The sequence below is a fragment of the Nerophis lumbriciformis genome, linkage group LG02 (assembly GCF_033978685.3).
Source record: "Nerophis lumbriciformis linkage group LG02, RoL_Nlum_v2.1, whole genome shotgun sequence".
Taxonomy (NCBI): Eukaryota; Metazoa; Chordata; class Actinopteri; order Syngnathiformes; family Syngnathidae; genus Nerophis; species Nerophis lumbriciformis.
The window spans coordinates 65,984,793-66,009,597 of NC_084549.2; the positions used below are offsets into that span (position 1 = coordinate 65,984,793).

Genomic DNA, 24,805 nt, shown 5'->3' on the forward strand with positions numbered 1-24,805 from the left:
TCTGCTTTTCCTTCTGCGTCTGCTCAGCAGCACCTCCAACTCCAACTACCGTATTTTCCGCACTATAAGGCGCACCGGATTATTAGCCGCACCTTCAATGAATGGCATATTTCATAACTTTGTCCACCAATAAGCCGCCCCGGACTATAAGCCGCGCCTACGCTGCGCTAAAGGGAATGTCAAAAAAACAGTCAGATAGGTCAGTCAAACTTTAATAATATATTAAAAACCAGCGTTCTAACAACTCTGTTCACTCCCAAAATGTACGCAAATGTGCAATCACAAACATAGTAAAATTCAAAATAGTGCAGAGCAATAGCAACATAATGTTGCTCGAACGTTAATGTCACAACACACAAAATAAACATAGCGCTCACTTTCTGAAGTTATTCTTCATTCGTAAATCCTTCGTCTTCGGTGTCCGAAGTGAAAAGTTGGGCAAATTTACGATCCACTGGCAGATGTTGGCGTCGTCTGGCGCTGCCTCCTCGTCTTAGTGAAGGTGTGTTCGCCTTCTGTCATCCATTGTTCCCACGCAGTTAGCAGTCTAGCTTCGAATGCCCTGTTGACACCAATATCTAGCGGCTGGAGGTCTTCTGTCAATCCACCCGGAATGACGGCGAGTATTGAATTAAGCGCGTAAGCGTGTCTCTCAATGTGATGTTATGAGCTAGCAAATATAACAACTACACTACCCAGCATGCAACGATAGTTACGAGCATGCGCGGTAGCCCTGAGAAGCGTTGTATGCTGGCAGTTAGAATGTGGTTATGAGCACGCTGCGAGTAAACGTTGAGAACTCAGTTAACACGCCTCGTCTGCATTATTTATAATTAGACAGACAACACACTTAATAGGAGCCATTTTGGGGTCTTTACATAAACACACAAATGGAAATGAAACGTCACATATCCCAGCATGCACCGCGCGCTTCTTCGTCATCCATTGTTCCCACGCAGTTAGCAGTCTAGCTTCGAATGCCCTGTTGACACCAATATCTAGCGGCTGGAGGTCTTTTGTCAATCCACCCGGAATGACGGCGAGTATTGAATTAAGCGCGTAAGCGTGTCTCTCAATGTGATGTTATGAGCTAGCAAATATAACAACTACACTACCCAGCATGCAACGATAGTTACGAGCATGCGCGGTAGCCCTGAGAAGCGTTGTTGTATGCTGGGAGTTCGAATGTGGTTATGAGCACGCTGCGAGTAAACGTTGAGAACTCAGTTAACACGCCTCGTCTGCATTATTTATAATTAGACAGACAACACACTTAATAGGAGCCATTTTGGGGTCTTTACATAAACACACAAATGGAAATGAAACGTCACGTATCCCAGCATGCACCGCGCGCTTCTTCTACGGGGAAAAAAGATGGCGGCTGTTTACCGTAGTTGCGAGACCTAAACTTTATGAAAATGAATCTTAATATTTATCCATATATAAAGCGCACCGGGTTATAAGGCGCACTGTCAGCTTTTGAGAAAATTTGTGGTTTTTAGGTGCGCCTTATAGTGCGGAAAATACGGTACTCGTCTCATCACGGCTGCTGCTAATAAAGGCGACGGGTGATTAGATAACCAGGTCCACCTGGGCCATCTACGCACCTGTCGCTGTCTTCGAGGCCGGTCCTGGCAACACCCCGTTCCTCGGCAGGCCCGCAGGCCACGCCCCCCTCCACAATACTATTTACAAAAAAAAAAGACAAAGTGGAATAAAAAAAAGCAAACAGGTGAAACGTAAGGAGAAAAAGTTGCAATGTTGACTCAAATAACACTTTTTTTTTTCACTGCTCAAAAAAATAATGAATCAAAATCTATGTTGTTATGAAGTATTGACCTATTTAAGGTTCCAATTACTTCACAGCAAATATTACACTTTGAAATATTTTGGGGGGGAAATTTTGCTCATTTTAAGCGTTTGCTATAACTGTTTTTTTTGGGGGGGGGGGGGGGGGGGGGGTTTGACAAAAAGGGCATAAAACAAAGAAAAACGCACCATAACAAATAATAAAAATGTATAATCGACGGATAGAAAGTAAAAAAAAAAAAAAACGATTTGGAGAAAAATTGTTTTTGTTGTGTGTTGTGACGTTGAACAACAAATGCTGCAGTTGTGCGACAGGGAGCAGATGTTATACGTTTATACTTCCTTCTCCTTTTCATTCATCATTTAATCTAATGTGAGGATGATTATTTTAATGAATTATTTTTTTTCTTCTTAACGAGAATATATTTTTGTGTACATTTTGTTCTAACGTTGTCGTGCATTCAGATCAAAAAACAGATTAATTCAATTAAACTCGGGCCCCACCAAATAGCTGCAGTACCGCGTGTGCCCTCTGGATGTCAGTGTAACACTCGAGCATCCGAACTGTCAACGGAACATGCCGACGAAGAAGACGTGTCTTCGTCAGAGGAGGGAACGTTGAACAGCAAACTGAAGGTAAATAGTCATAAAAATGCTCTTTTCACATTGACTTTCTCCCTTTTAACATCGTCAATGCACATTTTTAAAGGTCGCTGACAAAAGCACTACATAATAACTTCTATTTGGATAAATGTAAGTATTTTCGTTAGTTAGATAATATTCATCAAGTTTAGTTACAGTTTTTAAATATTTCCATTTTTTTCCTGGATAATTTTATCAAGGAAACAAACATTAGTAGTTTAGGGTCGATTAATTTTCACACATATTCCTCAATGTGTGGGAATTACTCTGAAACATTGGCTATAAATGTATTTTTTGTTGTGTTTCGATGGTAAATATTCCATAAGGCGTTGCCATATTTCCGTGTTTTGGCAGTGACGTCACTCCTTTCCCACCTAAACAATGTGGAGCAGTTCGTCAGTATAGAAGAAAAATAATAAATAAGAATAAAATGCATTATTGGATATATATATAAAGTATGAGTAAAACGGCAATACAATTAGGACATAATAAAAATGTGAGTACAAAATTATACTAGCATACCTGGTGTGTGTACGCTTTAGAACAGGGGTGTCCAAAGCCATTTTCTACCGCTTGTCCCTCTCCGACTGCATCTAAATGTAGTATATTAATACAATGCATATACAAAACCCAAAACCAGTGAAGTTGGCACCTTGTGTAAATGGTAAATAAAAACAGAATACAATGATTTGCAAATCCTTTTCAACTTCAAAGACAAGATACTTTAATGTTGGACCTAAGAAACTTAATTTATTTTTGCAAATAATCATGAACTTAGAATTTAATGGCAGCAGCACATTGCAAAAAAGTTGGCACAGGGGCATTTTTACCACTGTGTTACATGGCCTTTCCTTTTAACAACACTCAGGAAACGTTTGGGAACTGAGGAGACCATTTTTTAAAAGTTTTTCAGGTGGAATTCTTTCCCATTCTTGCTTGATGTACAGCTTAAGTTGTTCAACAGTCCGGGGGTCTCCGTTGTGGTATTTTAGGCTTCATAATGCGCCACACATTTTCAATGGGAGACAGGTCTGGACTACAGGCAGGCCAGTCTAGTACCCGCACTCTTTTACTATGAACCACGCTGTTGTAACACGTGGCTTGGCATTGTCTTGCTGAAATAAGCAGGGGCGTCCATGATAACGTTGCTTGGATGGCAACATATGTTGCTCCAAAACCTGTATGTACCTTTCAGCATTAATGGTGCCTTCACAGATGTGTAAGTTACCCATGCCTTGGGCACTAATACACCCCCATACCATCACAGATGCTGGCTTTTCAACTTTGCGCCTAGAACAATCCGGATGGTTCTTTTCCTCTTTGTTCCAAAGGCCACGACGTCCACAGTTTCCAAAAACAATTTGAAATGTGGACTCGTCAGACCACAGAACACTTTTCCACTTTGCATCAGTCTATCTTAGATGAGCTCGGGCCCAGCGAAGCCGGCGGCGTTTCTGGGTGTTGTTGATAAATGGCTTTCGCTTTGCATAGTAGAGTTTTAACTTGCACTTACAGATGTAACGACAAACTGTAGTTACTGACAGTGGCTTTCGGAAGTGTTCCTGAGCCCATGTGGTGATATCCTTTTACACATTGATGTCGCTTTTTGATGCAGTACAGCCTGAGGATCGCAGATCACGGGCAATGCCGCTTACGTGTAGTGATTTCTCCAGATTCTCGGAACCTTTTGATGATATTACTGACTGTAGATGGTGAAATTCTTAAATTCCTTGCAATAGCTGGTTGAGAAATGTTGTTCTTAAACTGTTGGACAATTTGCTCACGCATTTGTTCACAAAGTGGTGACCCTCGCCCCATCCTTGTTTGTGAATAACTGAGCATTTCACGGAAGCTCTTTTTATACCCAATCATGGCACCCACCTGTTCCCAATTAGCCTTTTCACCTGTGGGATGTTCCAAATAAGTGTTTGATGAGCATTACTCAACTTTCTCAGTCTTTTTTGCCACTTGTGCCAGCTTTTTTGAAACATGTTGCAAGCATCAAATTCCAAATGAGCTGATATTTGCAAAAAATGACAACGTTTACCAGTTCGAATGTTAAATATTTTGTCTTTGCAGTCTATTCAATTGAATATAAGTTGAAAAGGATTTACAAATCATTGTATTCTGTTTTTATTTACCATTCACACAACGTGCCAACTTCACTGGTTTTGGGTTTTGCCGTTGAATATTAACATTATGTGAAAGTTTGACTCCTACCTTGTTTACTGCCGTGACGACCTCCTTAAAGTTTTGTAATAAATCAGAAAAATCGAGCAGCTAAAATGCGCCAAACATGGATAAGTGTGCAGAGTGTTTTGCATTTTCCCATAATGCTTTGTAATGGATTTAAATAGGTGTAGTTTATAATTTATTTTTATAATATCCACAAAGTTCAGTAAGCAGGTTGTGTTATGTGTGACCGTGTTTGTTGACATTTTGTGTTAGATTTTTTATTTTATTTTTTGCACCATGACTAGGAAAGGTTGTCTGCATTGGGTTATACAAGTAAATTCTGCGCACAGTAAAAGGTTATTAATCCTAATTACTCGCACTGACCATTTGATGGGGACAAATGGTACCATCAATGTAAAAATACTTTTAGGGTCTGATTTAGATGGAGAAAGGAATATGTATTGTTTTCGATTTTTTTATTCAACCCATTCTTTCCTTTCCAAAGAAATGAGTGGAGTCGACTCCAGAAGAGGCTCGTGGAGGGGCGGCAATGGCGGATCGCGGGGTGGCGGAGGATGGAGAGGAGGCGGCAACGGCGGATGGAGAGGAGGCGGCAATGGCGGATGGCGAGGTGGCGGCAATGGCGGATGGCGAGGTGGCAGAGGATGGAGAGGAGGTGGCGGTGCTGGTTCATGGAGAGGAGCAGGTGGAGGTGGGGACAGAGGGTTAGGACATCCGAGCATCGGCACCCAGAGAGGTGAGTCCCATTAAAGGATCGTGACACTTTCATGTTCACCGAATAAATGCATGACGCCAAATATACCTCTCCTTCCCTTTTTAATATGTGCCTCTACTCGCTAAATATAGCAACAAAGTGGCTAAAGCCCATCACAGGTAACCATATGAAGTTTTTATATTAGTGTTATTGTGAGCAAAAAGATCACAATTATCATTGTTATGGCGGTATTGTTGATTCAATCTTTTATTTTTCTAAATAACTAGGTTTGCAGGTTTTGTGTGTCTTCACTGATAAGAGTGTTCTGGCTTCCTATTCTGTTCAGCGGTCCTTGAACCTTAGTGTCATATTCCTCTGAGTATATTTTGATCACTCCAAGATATTACAGCTCGTAGGTTTGATGTACACAATGAAATATCTTAGTTCCTCACACAGAAATGTGTTTATATACGTTTACATTGGGGTATGTTGTTACATAATGGGGAAAGATGTTAATGCCTCTTGTTTTCATGTTAGCATTTAAACAAACGAGAGTTTTTGCGTGTTTATCAAAGTGCAGTTTTCAACGTTTTTTTCATCATTTTAATTTTGAAAGGTAATATTAACGGTCAAGAGTTTTATCACAGCTATGATGAATACCGTTTATCGTTACATCCTTAATCACAGATCATGTCTGAGACGTCTTACTCTATGGGAAAGCAGGGGCGTATGAGGTGTGTTGTGAAGGGGACACACCTCCACACCCACACTTATGGTGTGTTCCGTTTTGGAGCTGGGAATGACGTAACAGCAGAATTCCTGTATGAGTGTTCCGGTTACAAAATCGGAAATCAAGATGGTCACATCCACGGAAGATGTTGTTGGGCTTGCCTTATCTCAAAATTTTACACACATTACCCCATAATGACAATGTAAAAAGTTTTAATTGTTTTAATTTTGCAAATTTATTATAAATAATAAAATCACATGTGATTTTTTTTTTTTTTTTTTGCAAATTTATTAAACAGAAAAAACTAAAATCACGTGGGATTTTTTTATTTTCTTTATATTTGATAAATTTGCAAAAAAAAAATGTTGTGCATCTGGAAATTAATTACCAGCGCTTCACTTTTTCCAAATGTTTTTGGTACAGCTTTATTCCAAAATTGAATACATTAATTTTTGTCCTCAAAATTCTACACATAATACACCATGATGATAATGTAAAAAGTTTATATTTGTTAGATTTTGCAAATTTATTAAAAATAAAAAACTAAGAAAATCACATGTGATTTTTTTTATATTTTTTGCAAATTTATTAAGCAGAAAAAACTAAAATCACATGTGATTTTTTTTTATTTTATCTATATTTGATAAATTTGCAAAAAAAAACATTTTTGTGTATCTGGAAATGAATTACCAGCGCTTTACTTTTTCCACATGTTTTTGGTACAGCTTTATTCTAAAATTGAATTCATTCATTTTTGTCCTCAAAATTCTACACACAATACACCATGATGATAATGTGAAAAAAAAAATATATGCATTTTAGTTTTTGGCAAATTATTTAAAAACAAAACAATTTACAAAAATCACGTGATTTTTAAATGTTTTCTTTTTAATAAATTTGCAAAAAAAAAAACCATTTATTTTTGTGCATCCAGAAAGTATTGACAGCGCTTCACTTTTTCCACATTTTGTTATGTAACAGCCTTATTCCAAAATGGAATAAAAAAAAAAAAATTGTCCTCAAAATTCTACACACAATACCCCATAATGACAATACATGTTTTTTTGTATTTTGCATATTGTAAAAAAAAATCACATGTGATTTTTTTTGTTTTTTCGTTTTAATAAATTAGCAAAAAAAAAAAAAACATAAATTTTTGTGCCTCCAGAGAGTATTAACATCGCTTCACTTTTTCCACATTTTGTTATGTTACAGCCACATTCCAAAATAGAATAAAACCTTTTTTGTCCTCAAAATTCCCCATAACGACAATTACAAAATGTTCTTTTTTATTTTGCAAATTTATAGAATTTTTTTTAGAGAGTTTCATATTGTCATTTTGTGGTATTGCATACCTGCCAACTACTCCGGTTTTCCCGTAATTAGTACGGTTTTCATCAACCTATTCCGGGTTACGGTTGCAGTGATAAAAAATACGGTTTTTCATTCATTAAAAAAAAAATTTTTTTTAAAGTTTTATTCACGAAATCGCGTAACAACAATGACAATCGACACTGCTTCCCGTAACTTCCTATCGAGCCATTCCGAATGCCATGGGCGAGGCTATTTATAGCACCGCTGCCAAGCACGAGGCACCATGCAGTTGCCATTGTTTCCAAACGAGCGAACGATCATGGAATCAGCCGGAGAAAAATCGCAAACGAGTCTTAAACCGAAAAGAAAACTGCAGTCATTCCGTGAAGAATATTCAAAAGCCTATCCGGGAATAAAAATCCGTTCCAAAAAGGGTGAAAACTACGCGAATTGCACCTTGTGTTCGATATTTCGATGACGACATTGGAAAAGTATTGTCAGTACTTCTGTCTTTGAGGGAATGCAATACGGCTTCCACAGGCGAAAACATTTACAAAATACTCGCGGAAGAAATAGACTCAAACGAAATTCCTTGGCAGAATTTGGTTTGCTTTGCTGCCGATAATGCTGCAGTGATGATGGGATCTAAAAAGGGTGTTGCAGCTTTCATTACGGAAATGTCTCCTTCGGTTTACATCGCCGGTAAGTACAGTTCGTAGCATAAAAAAACTCACAAAACATAAAAAGTGTTTATACTAGTTGAAGAAATCTTGTTAAATGTTGACAGAATAACTACCAAAATACAGAAGTATGTCCTTAATATTTTTGCAGTGCTATTTCTGTTGAAAAGTTAAAATGATTACATTAGAGATGTGATGTGCCACTTTTCAAGTGTCTGATGGCTTAAATTAATTTGCATTAATTTTTCATATTTTGAATTCTTTTGAAAGGCTTACAAAAAAACTACATTTGAATTGTAATTCCATGCTATTGACAGGACTATTAATTTTAATGAAGTTAGCTTACCATGTTTACAGTATGATAATTGTGATAGAAATGTGAATTTTAGGCACAGAATATTTTTTACAATTGAACAAGGCAGTAGATTATACAAGCTTGGACAGGAAGTTAATAATGACACCAATTTTTTTTTTTATGGAATTGTTTAGTACTGTTTTACCATTTGTTTACTGTAAAAAGTGTTTATACTGTTTATACTTTCAATTAACAAATTGAAGTCTTGTGAAAGGTTGACAGGATAACTGGCATTAACTGTCAAAATAATTTCAAACTATTGAAGTTAGCTTACAGAATAAACATTGTCAATCAACCCATATGATTTTTGCTGTAATATTTTTGTTTTGAAAAGTCACTGTGACTGATAGAAAAGTGATGGTTTTAGCAACATTTTAACCTGTCTGAATGCTAATAATCATTTTTGCGTCGGGCCTGAACCCCCCACCAGGACTTTGTCCTGGACCTACCGGGGCCTGCGGCCCCTGGACCCTGGCTACTAGGTTTTTCTGATTTCAAAAGTTGGCAGGTATGGTATTGTACGAGTTTTGAGGACATAAAATATTTTATTCAGTTTTGTAATAAGGCTGTAACATAACAAAATGTAGAAAAAATGAAGCGTTTTATGGATGCACTGTAAACAACTTATGGGAAAATATGCACTCTCTCTGCAACCTTCAAACACGGTGAATGAAGAGGAAACACAGAAACTATTACTAGCGATGTAGAACGTATATACCACATGAAAAAATGTAGCTCACACTACAGTAACGTTACCTTATACAAATGTCCATCCATCCACTGTATATGGCTGATTTAGTGTGACAAAAACTAATCCGACGTGCTAATAATGGATAATATAGAAGCGTATATTATTGTTTACATTCAGAGCAGCCATCTTTGAAGAGAATGCTTGTGACTTTCTGAATGCAAAACATGTTATTTCCTAGACTAGCAGATACTACAGTGTTAGACAGGGGCTGCTGGTAGCCTAAATGTCCGTGTGTAATAAAAGAAAATACAATTTCATCCTCCCCAGTTCGCCATCAGGTCACTCTGGATGTGCTGTGTCCTTACAAAGGTTGGCCGCTGTACTTCATGGAAGGTATTTCATGATGATGAAGGAGAAGCACAGCAATAGCTCACTTAGCAATAATGCTGGTCTTGTCCTTGGCATTTGGCAGCTTTCATCAAGAGCTCGCCCAGCGTGGAGAAGATCAAAGTCTTTGAGAAGTACTTCAGCTCCAGAATTCACCTCTACAACAAGGTCTGTGCGCGGCCAATCACCTTTCCGTGTTGTCAGTGACTGAAGAGAGGACTTCCCGTCAACAGGACGAGATCGAGCGTCAGGGCAGCTTGTTGGTGGACTACGCGGATTTGACCGCAAACGAGGTCGTGCGTGATGCTCTCCCCGCACTGACCACGGAGATCAAGCAGCAACCTGAGATGATCCTCAACTGTTTGGGAGTGGCTATTCACCAGGTACACACACCTTCATGTATTATTATTACCGCCACACCTTAAAAAAAAAGGCTTTTTTTTTTTTTTTTTTTTTACTTGAAAACAAATTAAAGTAATATATTATATTGTAGCCCCGGGGAAAAAATCTAACAAAGTATGACGCTATTTTTAACTTTTATTACCAATCTCATGATAACAAAATTCCAACAGGTTTTACCTCGCGTGCAAACACTTCCTCATTTTCCACCAATCACTTTTCAAGAATGGACGGTGTGTTTGCAATCATGGGAAAAACTGACATCAAATCCAAACTAGAGATGTCCGATAATGGCTTTTTTGCCAATATTCCGATATTGTCCAACTCTAAATTGCCGATTCCGATATCAACCGATACCGATATCAACCGATATATACAGTCGTAGAATTAACACATTATTATGCCTAATTTTGTTGTGATGCCCCGCTGGATGCATGAAACATTGTAACAAGGTTTTCCAAAATAAATCAACTCAAGTTATGGGAAAAAAAAAATGCCAACATGGCACTGCCATATTTATTATTGAAGTCACAAAGTGCATTATTTTTTTTTAACATGCCTCAAAACAGCAACTTGGAATTTAGGACATGCTCTCCGTGAGAGAGGTTGAGGTGGGCGGTGTTGGTTGAGGTGGGGGGTAGCGGGGGTTGTATATTGTAGCATCCCGGAAGAGTTAGTTCTGCAAGGGGTTCTGGGTATTTGTTCTGTTGTGTTTATGTTGTGTTACGGTGCGGATGTTCTCCCGAAATGTGTTTGTCATTCTTGTTTCGTGTGGGTTCACAGTGTGGCGCATATTTGTAACAGTGTTAAAGTTGTTTATACGGCCACCCTCAGTGTGACCTGTATGGCTGTTGACCAAGTATGCGTGTGTGAAAAGCCGTAGATATTATGTGATTGGGTCGGCACGCAAAGGCAGTGCCTTTAAGGTTTATTGGCGCTCTGTACTTCTCCCTACTACCGTGTACACAGCGGCGTTATAAAAAGTCATAAATTTTATTTTTTGAAACCGATACCGATAATTTTCATACCAATAATTTTGATACCGATAATTTCCGATATTACATTTTAAAGCATTTATCGGCCGATAATATCGTCAGTCCGATATTATCGGACATCTCTAATCCAAACCTCACGAACATAAAACATTAACATTAGCTGGCTGTTACAGTATGAATTGATATATAGGAAATTACTGGAAATCCGGGAATTTTGGAAACATGTTTTGCGTTCGATATAACATACATTTGGGATCTGTAGAAGTCCTGAAAAATTGCGCGCGTCCGCCTTTGTAGCTTCTTCTTCTTCTTGTAAGCTTCTTCTTTTTCCTTTATCTTCTTGTTATGGGACATTCATCCTCCACTGTTGCCATTTCCAATATAAAGTAGTGTAAAGTTCTTAATTATATCTGTCAGTAAACTCGCCGTGAAAGCGCTAAAACATACCGGTGTAGTGAGTTTACATTATTCACCCAAGGAACTTTAGTTATTAGAGTTCCAGTCAGACGGTTTTTCACGGGACACATTTCCGGTGTTGTTTCCGAATGAGGAGACGCTGCTCCGTTATTGATTTAAGTAAAGTAATTAAAAAAAGTTAGCTCCATCTTTTGACACTTCTTCCACTCCCGTCCTTGCACGCTACACCGCTACAACAAAGATGACGGGGAGAAGACGCTGTGGAAGGTGAGCCACGTAAATAAGACCGCCCACAAAACGGCGCATCCGGAAGCGACTGTCAGAAAGCGGCTTGAAGATGATCTGTAAAACATAATCTATGCAACATTTGACCAAAGAACCACCATTACATGTTATGTAGACCAGTGTTTTTCAACCTTTTTTGAGCCAAGGCACATTTTTTGCGTTTAAAAAATCCAGAGGCACACCACCAGCAGAAATCATTAAAAAACGAAACTCAGTTGACAGTAAAAAGTCGTTGTCGCAATTGTTGGATATGACTTTAAAGCATAACCAAGCATGCATCACTATAGCTCTTGTCTCAAAGTAGGTGTACTGTCACCACCTGTCACATCACGCCCTGACTTATTGTGAGTTTTTTTGCTGTTTTCCTGTGTAGTGTTTTAGTTCTTGTCTGGCGCTCCTATTTTGGTGGCTTTTTCTCTTTTTTTGGTATTTTCCTGTAGCAGTTTCATGTCTTCCTTTGAGCGATATTTCCCGCATCTACTTTGTTTACAAGAATATTTCAGTTGTTTTTAATCCTTCTTGGTGGGGACATTGTTGATTGTCATGTCATGTTTTGATGTAAATTGTCTTTGCTCCACAGTAAGTCTTTGCTGTCGTCCAGCATTCTGTTTTTGTTTACTTTGTAGCCAGTTCAGTGCTAGTTTTGTTCTGCATAGCCTTCCCTAAGCTTCAATGCCTTTTCTTAGGGGCACTCACCTTTTGTTTATTTTTGGTTTAAGCCTTAGACACCTTTTTTTTACCTGCACGCTGCCTCCCGCTGTTTTCAACATCTACAAAGCAATTAGCTACCAGCTGCCATGGAAGAGTATTACACGGTTACTCTGCCGAGCTCTAGACAGCACCGACACTCAACAACAACACATCATTTGCAGACTATAATTACTGGTTTGCAAAAAATATTTTTAACCCAAATAGGTGAAATTAGATAATCTCCAACGGCACATCAGACTGTATCTCACGGCACACTAGTGTTCCGCGGCACAGTGGTTGAAAAACACTGACGTAGACCACAAGGAAGTGTTTTGACTCCTTTAATGCGCCCTATAATCCGGCACGCCTAATATATGAAAAAAAGATAAAAAAAATAGACCATTTATCGGCAGTGCGCCTTATAATCCGGTGCGCCCTATGGTCCGGAAAATATGGTAATTAGAGCTATCTCCCCAGAGCCCGGGGAATGAGACAAAAAGAACATGCGGCACAACATGAGCCACATAAGAAATGTATGAGGAAGGATCTACTGTCCAGGATCCTTGTCATGTGTTTGTGAGCGAGGGCCAAAAGTCCTTTTGAACCCACCAGGTCTTGACTGTGGACTTGGAGAATCAGGCTGCCGAGCTGCAAGGGGAGGAGCTTCCGGCGGCCACGCCCATCATCAACATTCCTCACATCAGCGCGAGGTGCAATGCCACATCGGCTCACTGTCACCGCCAAGCAAACCTAACAGCGCCAGGCCGCCTCTCTCCGCAGGCTGCACAACTACGAGCCGCTGACCCCGCTGCGCACCTTGCGGGCCAGCGTGTACGGGCAGCTGGTGTGCGTGAGGGGCACGGCTGTCCGAGTGAGCAACATCAGACCTCTGTGCACCCGGCTGGCCTTCAGGTGCACCACGTGCTCCGCCACCTGCTCGCTGCCGCTACAACGTGGCAAGTACGCGACACCTACCAAGGTACCGAGTCAGCATCATCCCTTGTTTGTGGTTTTGCAATGTGTGTGTGTGTGTGTGTGTGTGTGTGTGTGTGTGTGTGTGTGTGTGTGTGTGTTCTGGCAATGCTTACTTAATGGGGACATCGCTCTGTTTACACAGTCACCTCTAGGCGACCTCTGACAAAAAAACAGGTCCCCTAAAGGGAAACCTTTTTAAATGATAGTCAGATCCATTCTGAAGATGCCCAAGTGATTTTTAAGCTTTGGCCTATAAAACATGTTTACTGGTTAGTTTGAGTGTGAGACATTTGCACAGCAGCCCCCTCATTGGGCTGTAGCTGGTACTGCACTCGCTGCTTTTTTTTAAATGGTCCTCAGTAGTCACGTACAAATGTGTGTGAATTATGCAAAATTATTTAAATTTGGTCCCCCATGAACCATATTAACTCTTTTTCCCCAGGGTCCCCAGTAAGAATGATCAGCACATGACTTCATCAATCCAGAGATTTAAAGACGTGTATGAACTAATTGGGCAGTGGCCATTTTACACCATTTTTTTTATGCTTCCACAACCTGTAGAAAGGGTGGTGCCCATAAGTGATGATCAAAAACTTGGTCCCCATTCCAAATGATAACCAGTGTGTGTGTGTGTGTGTGTGTGTGTGTGTGTGTGTGTGTGTGTGTGTGTGCGTGTGTGTTACAGTGTAGCCAGCCAGACTGCCGCAGTCGTTCATTCTCTGCCATGCGCAGCTCTTCTCTCACACAAACTGTGGACTGGCAACTCATCAAGTAAGCACACACGCACACACACTTGTTTGGACCAGTGTGCTACATAATCTGACCACTGGGTGTCGCCCTCACCCCACTGGCACAACTGTGACTCACATGCAGCATCAGCCAGGCTCATGAGTTGCCGTGACAACAGTGACAACAGTGAAGTGAAGTGAATTACATTTATATAGCGCTTTTTCTCAAGTGACTCAAAGCGCTTTACATTGTGAAACCCAATATCTAAGTTACAATTAAACCAGTGTGGGTGGCACTGGGAGCAGGTGGGTAAAGTGTCTTGCCCAAGGACACAACGGCAGTGACTAGGATGGCGGAAGCGGGGATCGAACCTGCAACCCTCAAGTTGCTGGCACGCCCGCTCTACCAACCGAGCTATACCGCCCCATACAACAGATGCTGCTCTTGCATCTTCAGTCAACAGACTCCATCCATTTTCTACTGTTTGTCCCTTTTTTGGGGTCGCGGGGGGCACTGGAGCCTATTTCAGCTACAATCGGGCGGAAGGCGGGGTACACCCTGGACAAGTCGCCACCTCATCACAGGGCCAACACAGATAGACAGACAACATTCACACACTAGGGACCATTTAGTGTTGCCAATCAACCTATCCCCAGGTGCATGTCTTTGATTGTCAACAGACTCGCCAGACAAAATAATTTTTTTAGGTGTTTTGATCGACAAAAACTTGACATGGAAATCACATATTGACAATGTCAAAGTAAAGGAATATGAAATAAAGGATGTGCTGTATAAAGTCAAACATTTTATACATAAGAGTGCATTGTTTTTGTTGTATGGATCATTGATTTATTTATTAAAGGGGAACTGCAATCTTTATGATAGACAAGAAGACAAAGGGGTTTTTTTTTGCATTCTAACATGTAAAAATTGTCTCGTTCTTGGTGGCTAGCAATGCAGCTAATGTTAGCAATCAATTCTACCTCTAAATCACTTTAAAAATGTATTCAAAAACCGTCAACAATACTTCATTTACGTTCTGTAACCTGTATAATAACCCAGCTGTAGCAACATTGTTATTGTAAGAGCAAACACTGAGGAACTCCATTTCTAGCGTAGTAACACATCGACGTGCTACGGTATTAGCCGTAAAAACTAACTACGTCAACACGAAACACGTTTGATTTTGTAATGGGATAGTACACCAATTTGTACTTAGTAAAAAACATGTACAATCATATTTCAGTATCTGTAAAGTATTATTTCATGTTTTGTTTGTACACAGCTAACCAGACAGCGTATGTACCGTAGTTGTACTAACACGCATGACTGCTGCATGTATCATGATCAGTACAAAGTGTGACTCACTCGATGGACAGTTGTCTGTTTCGTCCAGCTGGCCGGGGTCGTTGTTCCCCGTTTATTTAGTTAAGCACTCCATTTATGTCGAAACAGCATGGCTTCAAATACCACACTTTCACCTCACTCTCTCGGCTTCCGTCTGCTCCAACGTCTCACTCTTCTTTGGTGCTCACTTCTAGAAGCAGTAGTTCATCCTCAGTATATTCAGCTTCAAAAAGATAAGGTTGTGAATCCTCATTTGTCCATAAATAGTCGTCTTCCTTGTTTGTTACTCAATCTGCCATGATTAGAAGACACTTTTGTTTCCGGAAGTAGGAACACACATCTGTGTATATATGTGGGCTTTGTACCGAGGATGTCGTTGTGGCTTGTGCAGCCCTTTGAGACACTTGTGATTTAGGGCTATATAAATAAAGATTGATTGATTGATTGATTGATGTTGCTAGAAGTCGAGAGAGTGTTGCTATGGAAACAGAAATACATGTGCGAAATGATCAAAATACAGTAAATATTGAATATATTACATATTGGTATGAGGGTGTCTTTTACTACACTGTATATATACTTGCAGTGTGTATATTGTACATATTACATATTGTTATGAAGGTGTCTGTTACTACATTATATATATACTTGCAATGTGTATATTGTACATATTACATATTGTTATGAACTATTACTACATTATATATATACTTGCAGTGTGTATATTGTACATATTACATATTGTTATGAAGGTGTCTGTTACTACATTATATATATACTTGCAGTGTGTATATTGTACATATTACATATTGTTATGAACTATTACTACATTATATATATACTTGCAGTGTGTATATTGTACATATTACATATTGTTATGAAGGTGTCTGTTACTACATTATATATATATATATATATATATATATATATATATATATATATATATATATATATATATATATATATATATACTTGCAGTGTGTATATTGTACATATTACATATTGTTATGAAGGTGTCCGTTACTACATTATATATATACTTGCAGTGTGTATATTGTACATATTACATATTGTTATGAAGGTGTCTGTTACTACATTATATATATACTTGCAGTGTGTATATTGTATATATTACATATAGTTATGAAGGTGTCTGTTACTACATTATATATATAATTACAGTGTGTATATTGTACATATTACATATTGTTATGAAGGTGTATGTTACTACATTATATATATACTTGCGGTATGTATATTGTACATATTACATATTGTTATGAAGGTGTCTGTTACTACATTATATATATATATATATATATATATATATATATATATATATATATATATATATATATATATGTATACTTGCAGTGTGTATATTGTACATATTACATATTGTTATGAAGGTGTCTGTTACTACATTATATATATATATATATATATATATATATATGTATACTTGCAGTGTGTATATTGTACATATTACATATTGTTATGAAGGTGTCTGTTACTACATTATATATATATATATATACTTGCAGTGTGTATATTGTACATATTACATATTGTTATGAAGGTGTCCGTTACTACATTATGTATATACTTGCAGTGTGTATATTGTACATATTACATATTGTTATGAAGGTGTCTGTTACTACATTATATATATACTTGCAGTGTGTATATTGCATATATTACATATAGTTATGAAGGTGTCTGTTACTACATTATATATATACTTAGTGTGTATATTGTACATATTACATATTGTTATGAAGGTGTCTGTTACTACATTATATATATACTTGCAGTGTGTATATAAAACATATTATATATTGTTATGAAAGTGTCTGTTACTACATTATATATATACTTGCAGTGTGTATATTGTACGTATTACATATTGTTATGAAGGTGTCTTTACTACATTTTATATATATATATATATATATATATATATATATGTATATATATATATATGTATATATATATGTATATATATATATACTTGCAGTGTGTATAATGTACGTATTACATAGTTATGAACTATTAATACATTATATATATACTTGCAGTGTGTATATTGTACATATTACATATTGTTATGAAGGTGTCTGTTACTACATTATATATATACTTTTGATTTGATTTGATTTGACTTGAATGCAGCTGAGATAGGCTCCAGCACCCCCGGCGACCCTGAGACGGACAAGCCGTAGAAAATGGATGGATGATTGAAAGGAATAATACACTGAAATGAAATGTGCTGAGTAACGTGTTGAAAATGTCGGTGTCAGGGTGCAGGAGCTGATGTGCGGCGAGCAGAGGGAGACTGGACGAATCCCGCGCACTGTGGAGTGTCACCTGACCTCAGACTTGTGTGACTGCTGCGTCCCTGGAGACACGGTGACTGTGACGGGGATCGTGAGAGTCGCAAACGATGGCAAGTTGATACACTTTTTTAACGTGTCAGTGTGTTTATTAGCCCCTTGTCGGTTATTATGGGTGTCAACAAAAATCCATTTTCCAATTAATCGCAATTCTTATTCTTAATCGATTAAAAATAATCAAATCATTTTTTATTTTTTTATTTTAAATATACATTTATTTTTGTATCTGTCCTGTCCGGCCACTCAGTCAAATCATATAGTTGATGTAGATGATCTATATCTGCTGTCTTATTTGTATTTGACTTTATTAAATGTCAGGGTAGAATTTTATTCAACAAAACCAGTTTTCTTTTTTAGTATAAAACCCAAAACCAGTGAAGTTGGCACGTAAATAAAAACTAAATACAATGATTTGCAAATCTTTTTCAACTTTTATTCAATTGAATAGACTGCAAAGACAAGATATTTAATGTTCCAACTGAGAAACTTCATTTTTTTTGCAAATAATCATTACCTTAGAATTTAATGGCAGCAACACATTGCAAAAAAGTTGTCACAGGGGCATTTTTACCACTGTTACATGGCCTTTCCTTTTAACAACACTCAGTAAACGTTTGGGAACTGAGGAGACACATTTTTGAAGCTTTTCAGGTGGAATTCTTTCCCATTCTTGCTTGATGCACAGCTTAAGTTGTTCAACAGTCCGGGGGTCTCCGTTGTGCTATTTTAGGCTTCATAATGCGCCACACATTTTCAATGGGAGACAGGTCTGGACTACAGGCAGGCCAGTCTAGTACCCGCACTCTTTTACTACGAAGCCACACTGTTGTAACACGTGGCTTGGCATTGTCTTGTTAAAATAAGCAGGGGCGTCCATGATGCTTGGATGTCAACATATGTTGCTCCAAAACCTGTTTGTACCTTTCAGCATTAATGGTGCCTTCACAGATGTGTAAGTTACCCATGTCTTGGGCACTAATACACCCCAATACCATCACAGATGCTGGCTTTTCAACTTTGAGCCTAGAACAGTCCGGATGGTTCTTTTCGTCTTTAGTCCGGAAGACACAACGTCCACAGTTTCCAAAAACACTTTGAAATGTGGACTCGTCAGGCCACAGAACACTTTTCCACTTTGCATCAGTCCATCTTAGATGAGCTCGGGCCCAGCAAAGCCGGCGGCGTTTCTGGGTGTTGTTGATAAATGGCTTTGGCTTTGCGTAGTGGAGTTTTAACTTGCACTTACAGATGTAGCGACCAACTGTAGTTACTGACAGTGGTTTTCTGAAGTGTTCCTGAACCCATGTGGTGATATCCTTTACACACTGATGTCGCTTTTTGATGCAGTACCGCCTGAGGGATCGAAGGTCCGTAATATCATCGCTTACGTGCAGTGATTTCTCCAGATTCTCTGAACCTTTTGATGATATTACAGACCGTAGATGGTGAAATCCCTAAATTCCTTGCAATAGCTGGTTGACAAATGTTCTTAAACTGTTGGACAATTTGCTCATGCATTTGTTGACCAAGTGGTGACCTTTGCCCCATCCTTGTTTGTGAATGACTGAGCATTTCACGGAAGCTGCTTTTATACCCAATCATGGCACCCACCTGTTCCCAATTAGCCTGTTCACCTGTGGGGTGTTCCAAATAAGTGTTTGATGAGCATTCCTCAACCTTCTCAGTCTTTTTTGCCACTTGTGCCAGCTTTTTTGAAACATGTTGCAGGCATCAAATTCCAAATGAGCTAATATTTGTAAAAAAAAAAAGACAATATTTTACCAGTTGGAATGTTAAATATCTTGTCTTTGCAGTCTATTCAATTGAATATACGTTGAAAAGGATTAGCAAATCATTGTATTCTGTTTTTATTTACCATTTACACAACGTGACAACTTCACTGCTTTTGGGTTTTGTATAATCGAGAATTAACTTTGATCATTTATGGAATAAACTTTTATTATAGCACCTTAGACACTTGCAATGACAATATCACTAATACTTGTTAATATTCAGGTCACACATGTAAATGCAGTATTGTCGGCGCTTTTTAGATATTTTTTTATAGAGGGCTTTAAGTGTACTCCCATTAGTTGTAGTGTTAACCACCTCTTACTTGCCATATTTTACAACTTACAATGCATTAAAGAAAACATGTGTTCTTGGCTCACATTGTGAATGACAGGCAACATTCCAATAGAAAAGTGCAGTTCCTCTTTAAATGTCGTACTTTTTAAATGGCTTGAGACTGACCTGGAATCCTTGCCTGGGTGATCCAGGCACCTCCAGGAAGAACCAGGACCAGTGCCTGTTCCTGCTCTACATCGAGGCCACTTCAGTCAGCAACACCAAAGGTGCGTTTCTGTTGAGTCTTACCGAAGGAGGATCTCTCTTTGACCACATGATCACTTGTTTACTGTTTCACAACTCCGCAGCAAGACATCCCACTTGCACTTAACTTGCACTTACAGATGTAGCGACCAACTGTAGTTACTGACAGTGGTTTTCTGAAGTGTTCCTGAACCCATGTGGTGATGTCCTTTACACACCGATGTCGCTTTTTGATGCAGTACCGCCTGTAATCAGCAAACTACCACTAAGCAATGGAATGATTTGATTTGACACGAAATCCCACTAACACGAACAAAAGTGTTTAATCTGACAACAATAACCGGAAGCTGAATCAACGTTCCCTCTAAGGCCCGGTACCGGTCCGTGGATCGATTGGTACCGGGCCACACAAAAAAAAAATGTATTTATTTATTTTTTATTTTTTTATTAAATCAACATAAAAAACACAAGATACACTTACAATTAGTGCACCAGCCCAAAAAACCTCCCTCCCCCATTTACACTCATTTGCACAAAAGGGTTGTTTCTTTCTGTTATTAATATTCTGGTTCCTACATTATATATCAATCTATATCAATACAGTCTGCAGGGATACAGTCCGTAAGCACACATAATTGTATTTTTTTATGCCGGAAAAAAACCAAAAACAATTACCATCACCAGCTTTTTCACTACTTTGTATTTGTACACCTATAAATCGTGCATTTTGGTGTTTCCTCTTATTTGAACATATGCTCGCATGCTAACATTTGTGCTAGCTTCTCTTAATTTAGCATTTTAACGTTTTTGCTAGCTTTTTAGCTCATTTAGCATGTTTTAACCTAAAAATCATGATTTTTGATACTTGGAGCCATCTTGGAAGTATGCTAACGTCTCTTACTGTTTATTAGTGTGCTAACCTACTCAGTGGCCTAGTGGTTAGAGCAGGGGTGCTCTCACTTTTTCTGCAGGCGAGCTACTTTTCAATTGATCAAGTCGTGGGGATCTACCTCATTCATATATATAATTTACATTTACTTATTTATGAAATATATGTTTTTGTTAACAAGTTAAAGGTGTTTAATGATAATGCAAGCATGTTTAACACATATAGTTAATATTGTTAATAAGTTAAAGGTGTTTAATGATAATACAAGCATGTTTAACACATATAGTTAACAAGTTAAAGGTGTTTAATGATAATGCAAGCATGTTTAACACATATAGTTAATATTGTTAAAAAATTAAAGGTGTTTAATGATAATGCAAGCATGTTTAACACACATAGTTAATATTGTTAAAAAATTAAAGGTGTTTAATGATAATACAAGAATGTTTAATACATATAGTTAATATTGTTAACAAGTAAAAGGTGTTTAAAGATAATGCAAGCATGTTTAACACATATAGTTAATATTGTTAACAAATTAAAGGTGTTTAATGATAATACAAGCATGTTTAATACATATTGTTAATATTGTTAACAACTTAAAGGTGTTTAAAGATAATACAAGCATGTTTAACACATATAGTTAATATTGTTAACAAGTTAAAGGTGTTTAAAGATAATACAAGCATGTTTAACACATATAGTTAATATTGTTAACAAGTTAAAGGTGTTTAAAGATAATACAAGCATGTTTAACACATATAGATTCCTTTCTTTCATGAAGACAAGAATATAAGTTGGTGTATTACCTGATTCTGATGACTTGCATTGATAGGAATCAGACAGTGGTGCTGATAACGTCCGCATTTTCGAATGGAGGAGAAAAAAAGTCCTCCTTTCTGTCCAATACCACATGAAAGTGGTTGGTTTTTGGCATCTTATTTGTCCAGCTTCCGTACTCCTTTGTATACACTTTACAAGAAATACATTGTCGGCAAACTCCGTAGCTTGCTAGCTTGTGCACGCCAGCTTTCTGAGACTCTTATTTTGTTAGCGCAACTGTGCAACTGTGCAGTCGGTCTTTGGAGTTTTGACGACAGGTACGGCGCCAGAGTCTGTTGAAATAAAGTGTTTCTCGCCTTCCAGTCGGTAATTTTAATGAGCTGGCAGCAGCCAGCGTCATCTCAGAAGACCCTCGGGTGCCGTGAATGTCAATCAAGTGACGGAAGTGACGTCATAGTGAAGATTTATGATCGCTCATTTTTAGGACTATTTTTTTAATGCCTGGCTGGTGATCGACTGACACACCCTCCGAGATCGACCGGTAGCTCGCGATTGACGTAATGAGCACCCCTGGGTTAGAGTGTCCGCCCTGAGATCGGTAGGTTGTGAGTTCAAACCCCGGCCGAGTCATACCAAAGACTATAAAAATGGGACCCATTACCTCCCTGCTTGGCACTCAGCATCAAGGGTTGGAATTGGGGGTTAAATCACCAAAAATGATTCCCGGGCGCGGCACCGCTGTTGCCCACTGCTCCCCTCACCTCCCAGGGGGTGATCAAAGGGGATGGGTCAAATGCAGAGGACAAATTTCACCAAACCTAGTGTGTGTGTGACAATCATTGGTACTTTAACTTAACATTAGCATGCTAACTTTTTTTTTTAGCTTTTTAGCTAATTTTGCATGTTTAAACCTAAAAGTCCTGGATTTGGATACTTGGTGCCATCTCAGACGTATGCTGGCTTCGACTGCCTTTGGGCCTTAGGTTCAGGACACAGGTAGCAGTCCCATCAAAATTTCCGCGGGAATTTTCTAGTTTTTAAATGATGTTATTTGTGGCCGTGACGAAAAGTATCTTTGCCAGAACTGTTACAATGTTTTCAGGTCAGCAGTCCAAGTCAGGAGGATCAGTTGAGGATCGTTCCGGAGGGGAAGAGTTCAGTCTGAAGGATCTCTACGCCATCCAGGAGATCCAGTCGCAGCCGGACTTGCTCAGACTGATGGTCCAGTAAGTGTTTGTTTGCCAGTCCACTTGGCTCCAAGATGGGGAGAAAAGACCTCATTAACATTTTGGCGCCCTGCAGCTCTCTGTGTCCCGCCATCTACGGCCACCTGGTGAGCGCCACCCTCCACTCCTCTGGAGTTAGCAGGTATAGATTGAGCCGTCACCGTGACACCTGTTTCGCAGCTGGTGAAAGCGGCGCTGGTGCTGGTGTTGTTCGGAGGCAGGCAGAAGCACACCGACAAGAACAGCGTCCCCGTCAGAGGAGACCCTCACATCCTGATGGTGGGAGACCCCGGGCTGGGCAAGAGCCAGATGCTGCAGGTGCCTTCCTTGTGCCCCCGTCGTGTGTGTGACGTCACTCAACACTTTTCTTTCATAGGCCGTCTGCAACGTGGCTCCAAGGGGGATCTATGTGTGTGGGAACAGTGCCAGCTCTGCAGGTACAAAGGACATCCTTGTGGCTGTAGTAAACCCCCTCCTTTGTGTGGCAACAGTCCTTTTCAAAATCTTGATTTTTGATACTTGGCGCCATCTTGGAAGTCTCTTTTATTAACATGCAAACGTTAGCATGTTGACATTTTTTTGTTAGCTTTTTAACTATTTTTTTTATGTCTTTGATACTTGGCGCCATCTTGGATTGATGCTAACATCTCTTATGTTAGCATGCTGACGTTAGCATGCTAATGTTTTATGCTAGTTTTATAACTAACTTTGTAAGTGTACACCTACAAATAGTGCATTTTGGTATTTCCTCTTATCTGAACACGTGCTTGCATGGTTACATTAGCGTGTTAACTTTGTTTGCTTTTTTAAAGTTAGCTTTTTTAGGTTTGTGCTAGCTTCTCCTAAATTAGCGTTCTAACGTGATCATGTTAACATTTTATCTTTTTAGCTAATTTTGTATGTTTTAACCTAAAAATCATGATTTTTGATACTTGGCGCCATCTTGGGAGTCTCTTTTATTCACAGGCAAACGTTAGCATGTAGACATTTTTTTTGTTTGCTTTTTAGCAAAAAATTTATGTCTAAACCTGAAAATCGTGAATTTTGATACCTGGTGCTCTCTTGGAATAATGCTAACGTCTCTGACATTAGCATGCAAACATTTTTTGCTAGCTTTTTAGCTAATCTTGTATGTTTAAACCTGAAAATCATACATTTTGATACTTATCGCCATCTTGGATTGATGTTGATGTTAGCATGCTAATTTTTTATGTTAGCTTTTTAACTAACTTTGTAAGTGTACACCTACAAATAGTGCATTTTGGTATTTCCTCTTATCCGAACACGTGCTAGCATAGTTACATTAGCGTGTGAACTTTGTTTGCTTTTTTAAAGTTAGCCTGTTCAGGTTTGTGCTATTTTCTTCTAAATTAGCATTTTAATGTTACCATGTTAACATTTTATCTTTTAAGCTAATTTTGTATGTTTCAACCTAACAATCATGATTTTTTTGTTACTTGGCGCCGTCTTGGAAGTCTCTTTTATTAACAGGCAAACGTTAGCATGTCGACATTTTTTTTGTTTGCTTTTTAGCAAATTGTTTATGTCTAAACCTGAAAATCGTGAATTTTGATACTTGGCGCCATCTTGGAATAATGCTAACGTCTCTTACATTAGCATGCAAAGTTAGCATGTTAACATTTTATCTTTTAAGCTAATTTTGTATGTTTCAACCTAACAATCATGATTTTTTTGTTACTTGGCGCCGTCTTGGAAGTCTCTTTTATTAACAGGCAAACGTTAGCATGTCAAAAAAATGTTTGCTAGCTTTTTAGCTAATTTTGTATGTTTAAACCTGAAAATCATACATTTTGATACTTAACGCCATCTTGGATTGATGCCAACATC

At 38.5% G+C, this 24,805-nt stretch overlaps 1 protein-coding gene across 2 annotated transcripts in view; it reads left to right on the forward strand.

Moving 5' to 3' along the window:
- Nucleotides 1-2,357: 2,357 nt before the first annotated feature.
- The window catches only part of mcm8 (minichromosome maintenance 8 homologous recombination repair factor), a 35,951-nt gene continuing 13,503 nt past the window's right edge, over nt 2,358-24,805 (forward strand). The window contains exons 1-14 of one of the 2 annotated variants that reach the window (XM_061973231.2): nt 2,358-2,445; nt 5,132-5,383; nt 9,439-9,504; nt 9,584-9,666; nt 9,732-9,881; nt 12,897-12,994; nt 13,065-13,263; nt 13,945-14,030; nt 17,636-17,781; nt 20,008-20,082; nt 22,834-22,957; nt 23,034-23,064; nt 23,138-23,275; nt 23,334-23,394. In XM_061973231.2, the coding sequence (XP_061829215.1) occupies nt 5,134-5,383; nt 9,439-9,504; nt 9,584-9,666; nt 9,732-9,881; nt 12,897-12,994; nt 13,065-13,263; nt 13,945-14,030; nt 17,636-17,781; nt 20,008-20,082; nt 22,834-22,957; nt 23,034-23,064; nt 23,138-23,275; nt 23,334-23,394 (1,507 nt within the window). In that variant the 5' untranslated portion in view covers nt 2,358-2,445; nt 5,132-5,133. The other variant, XM_061973294.2, reaches the window with a different exon arrangement.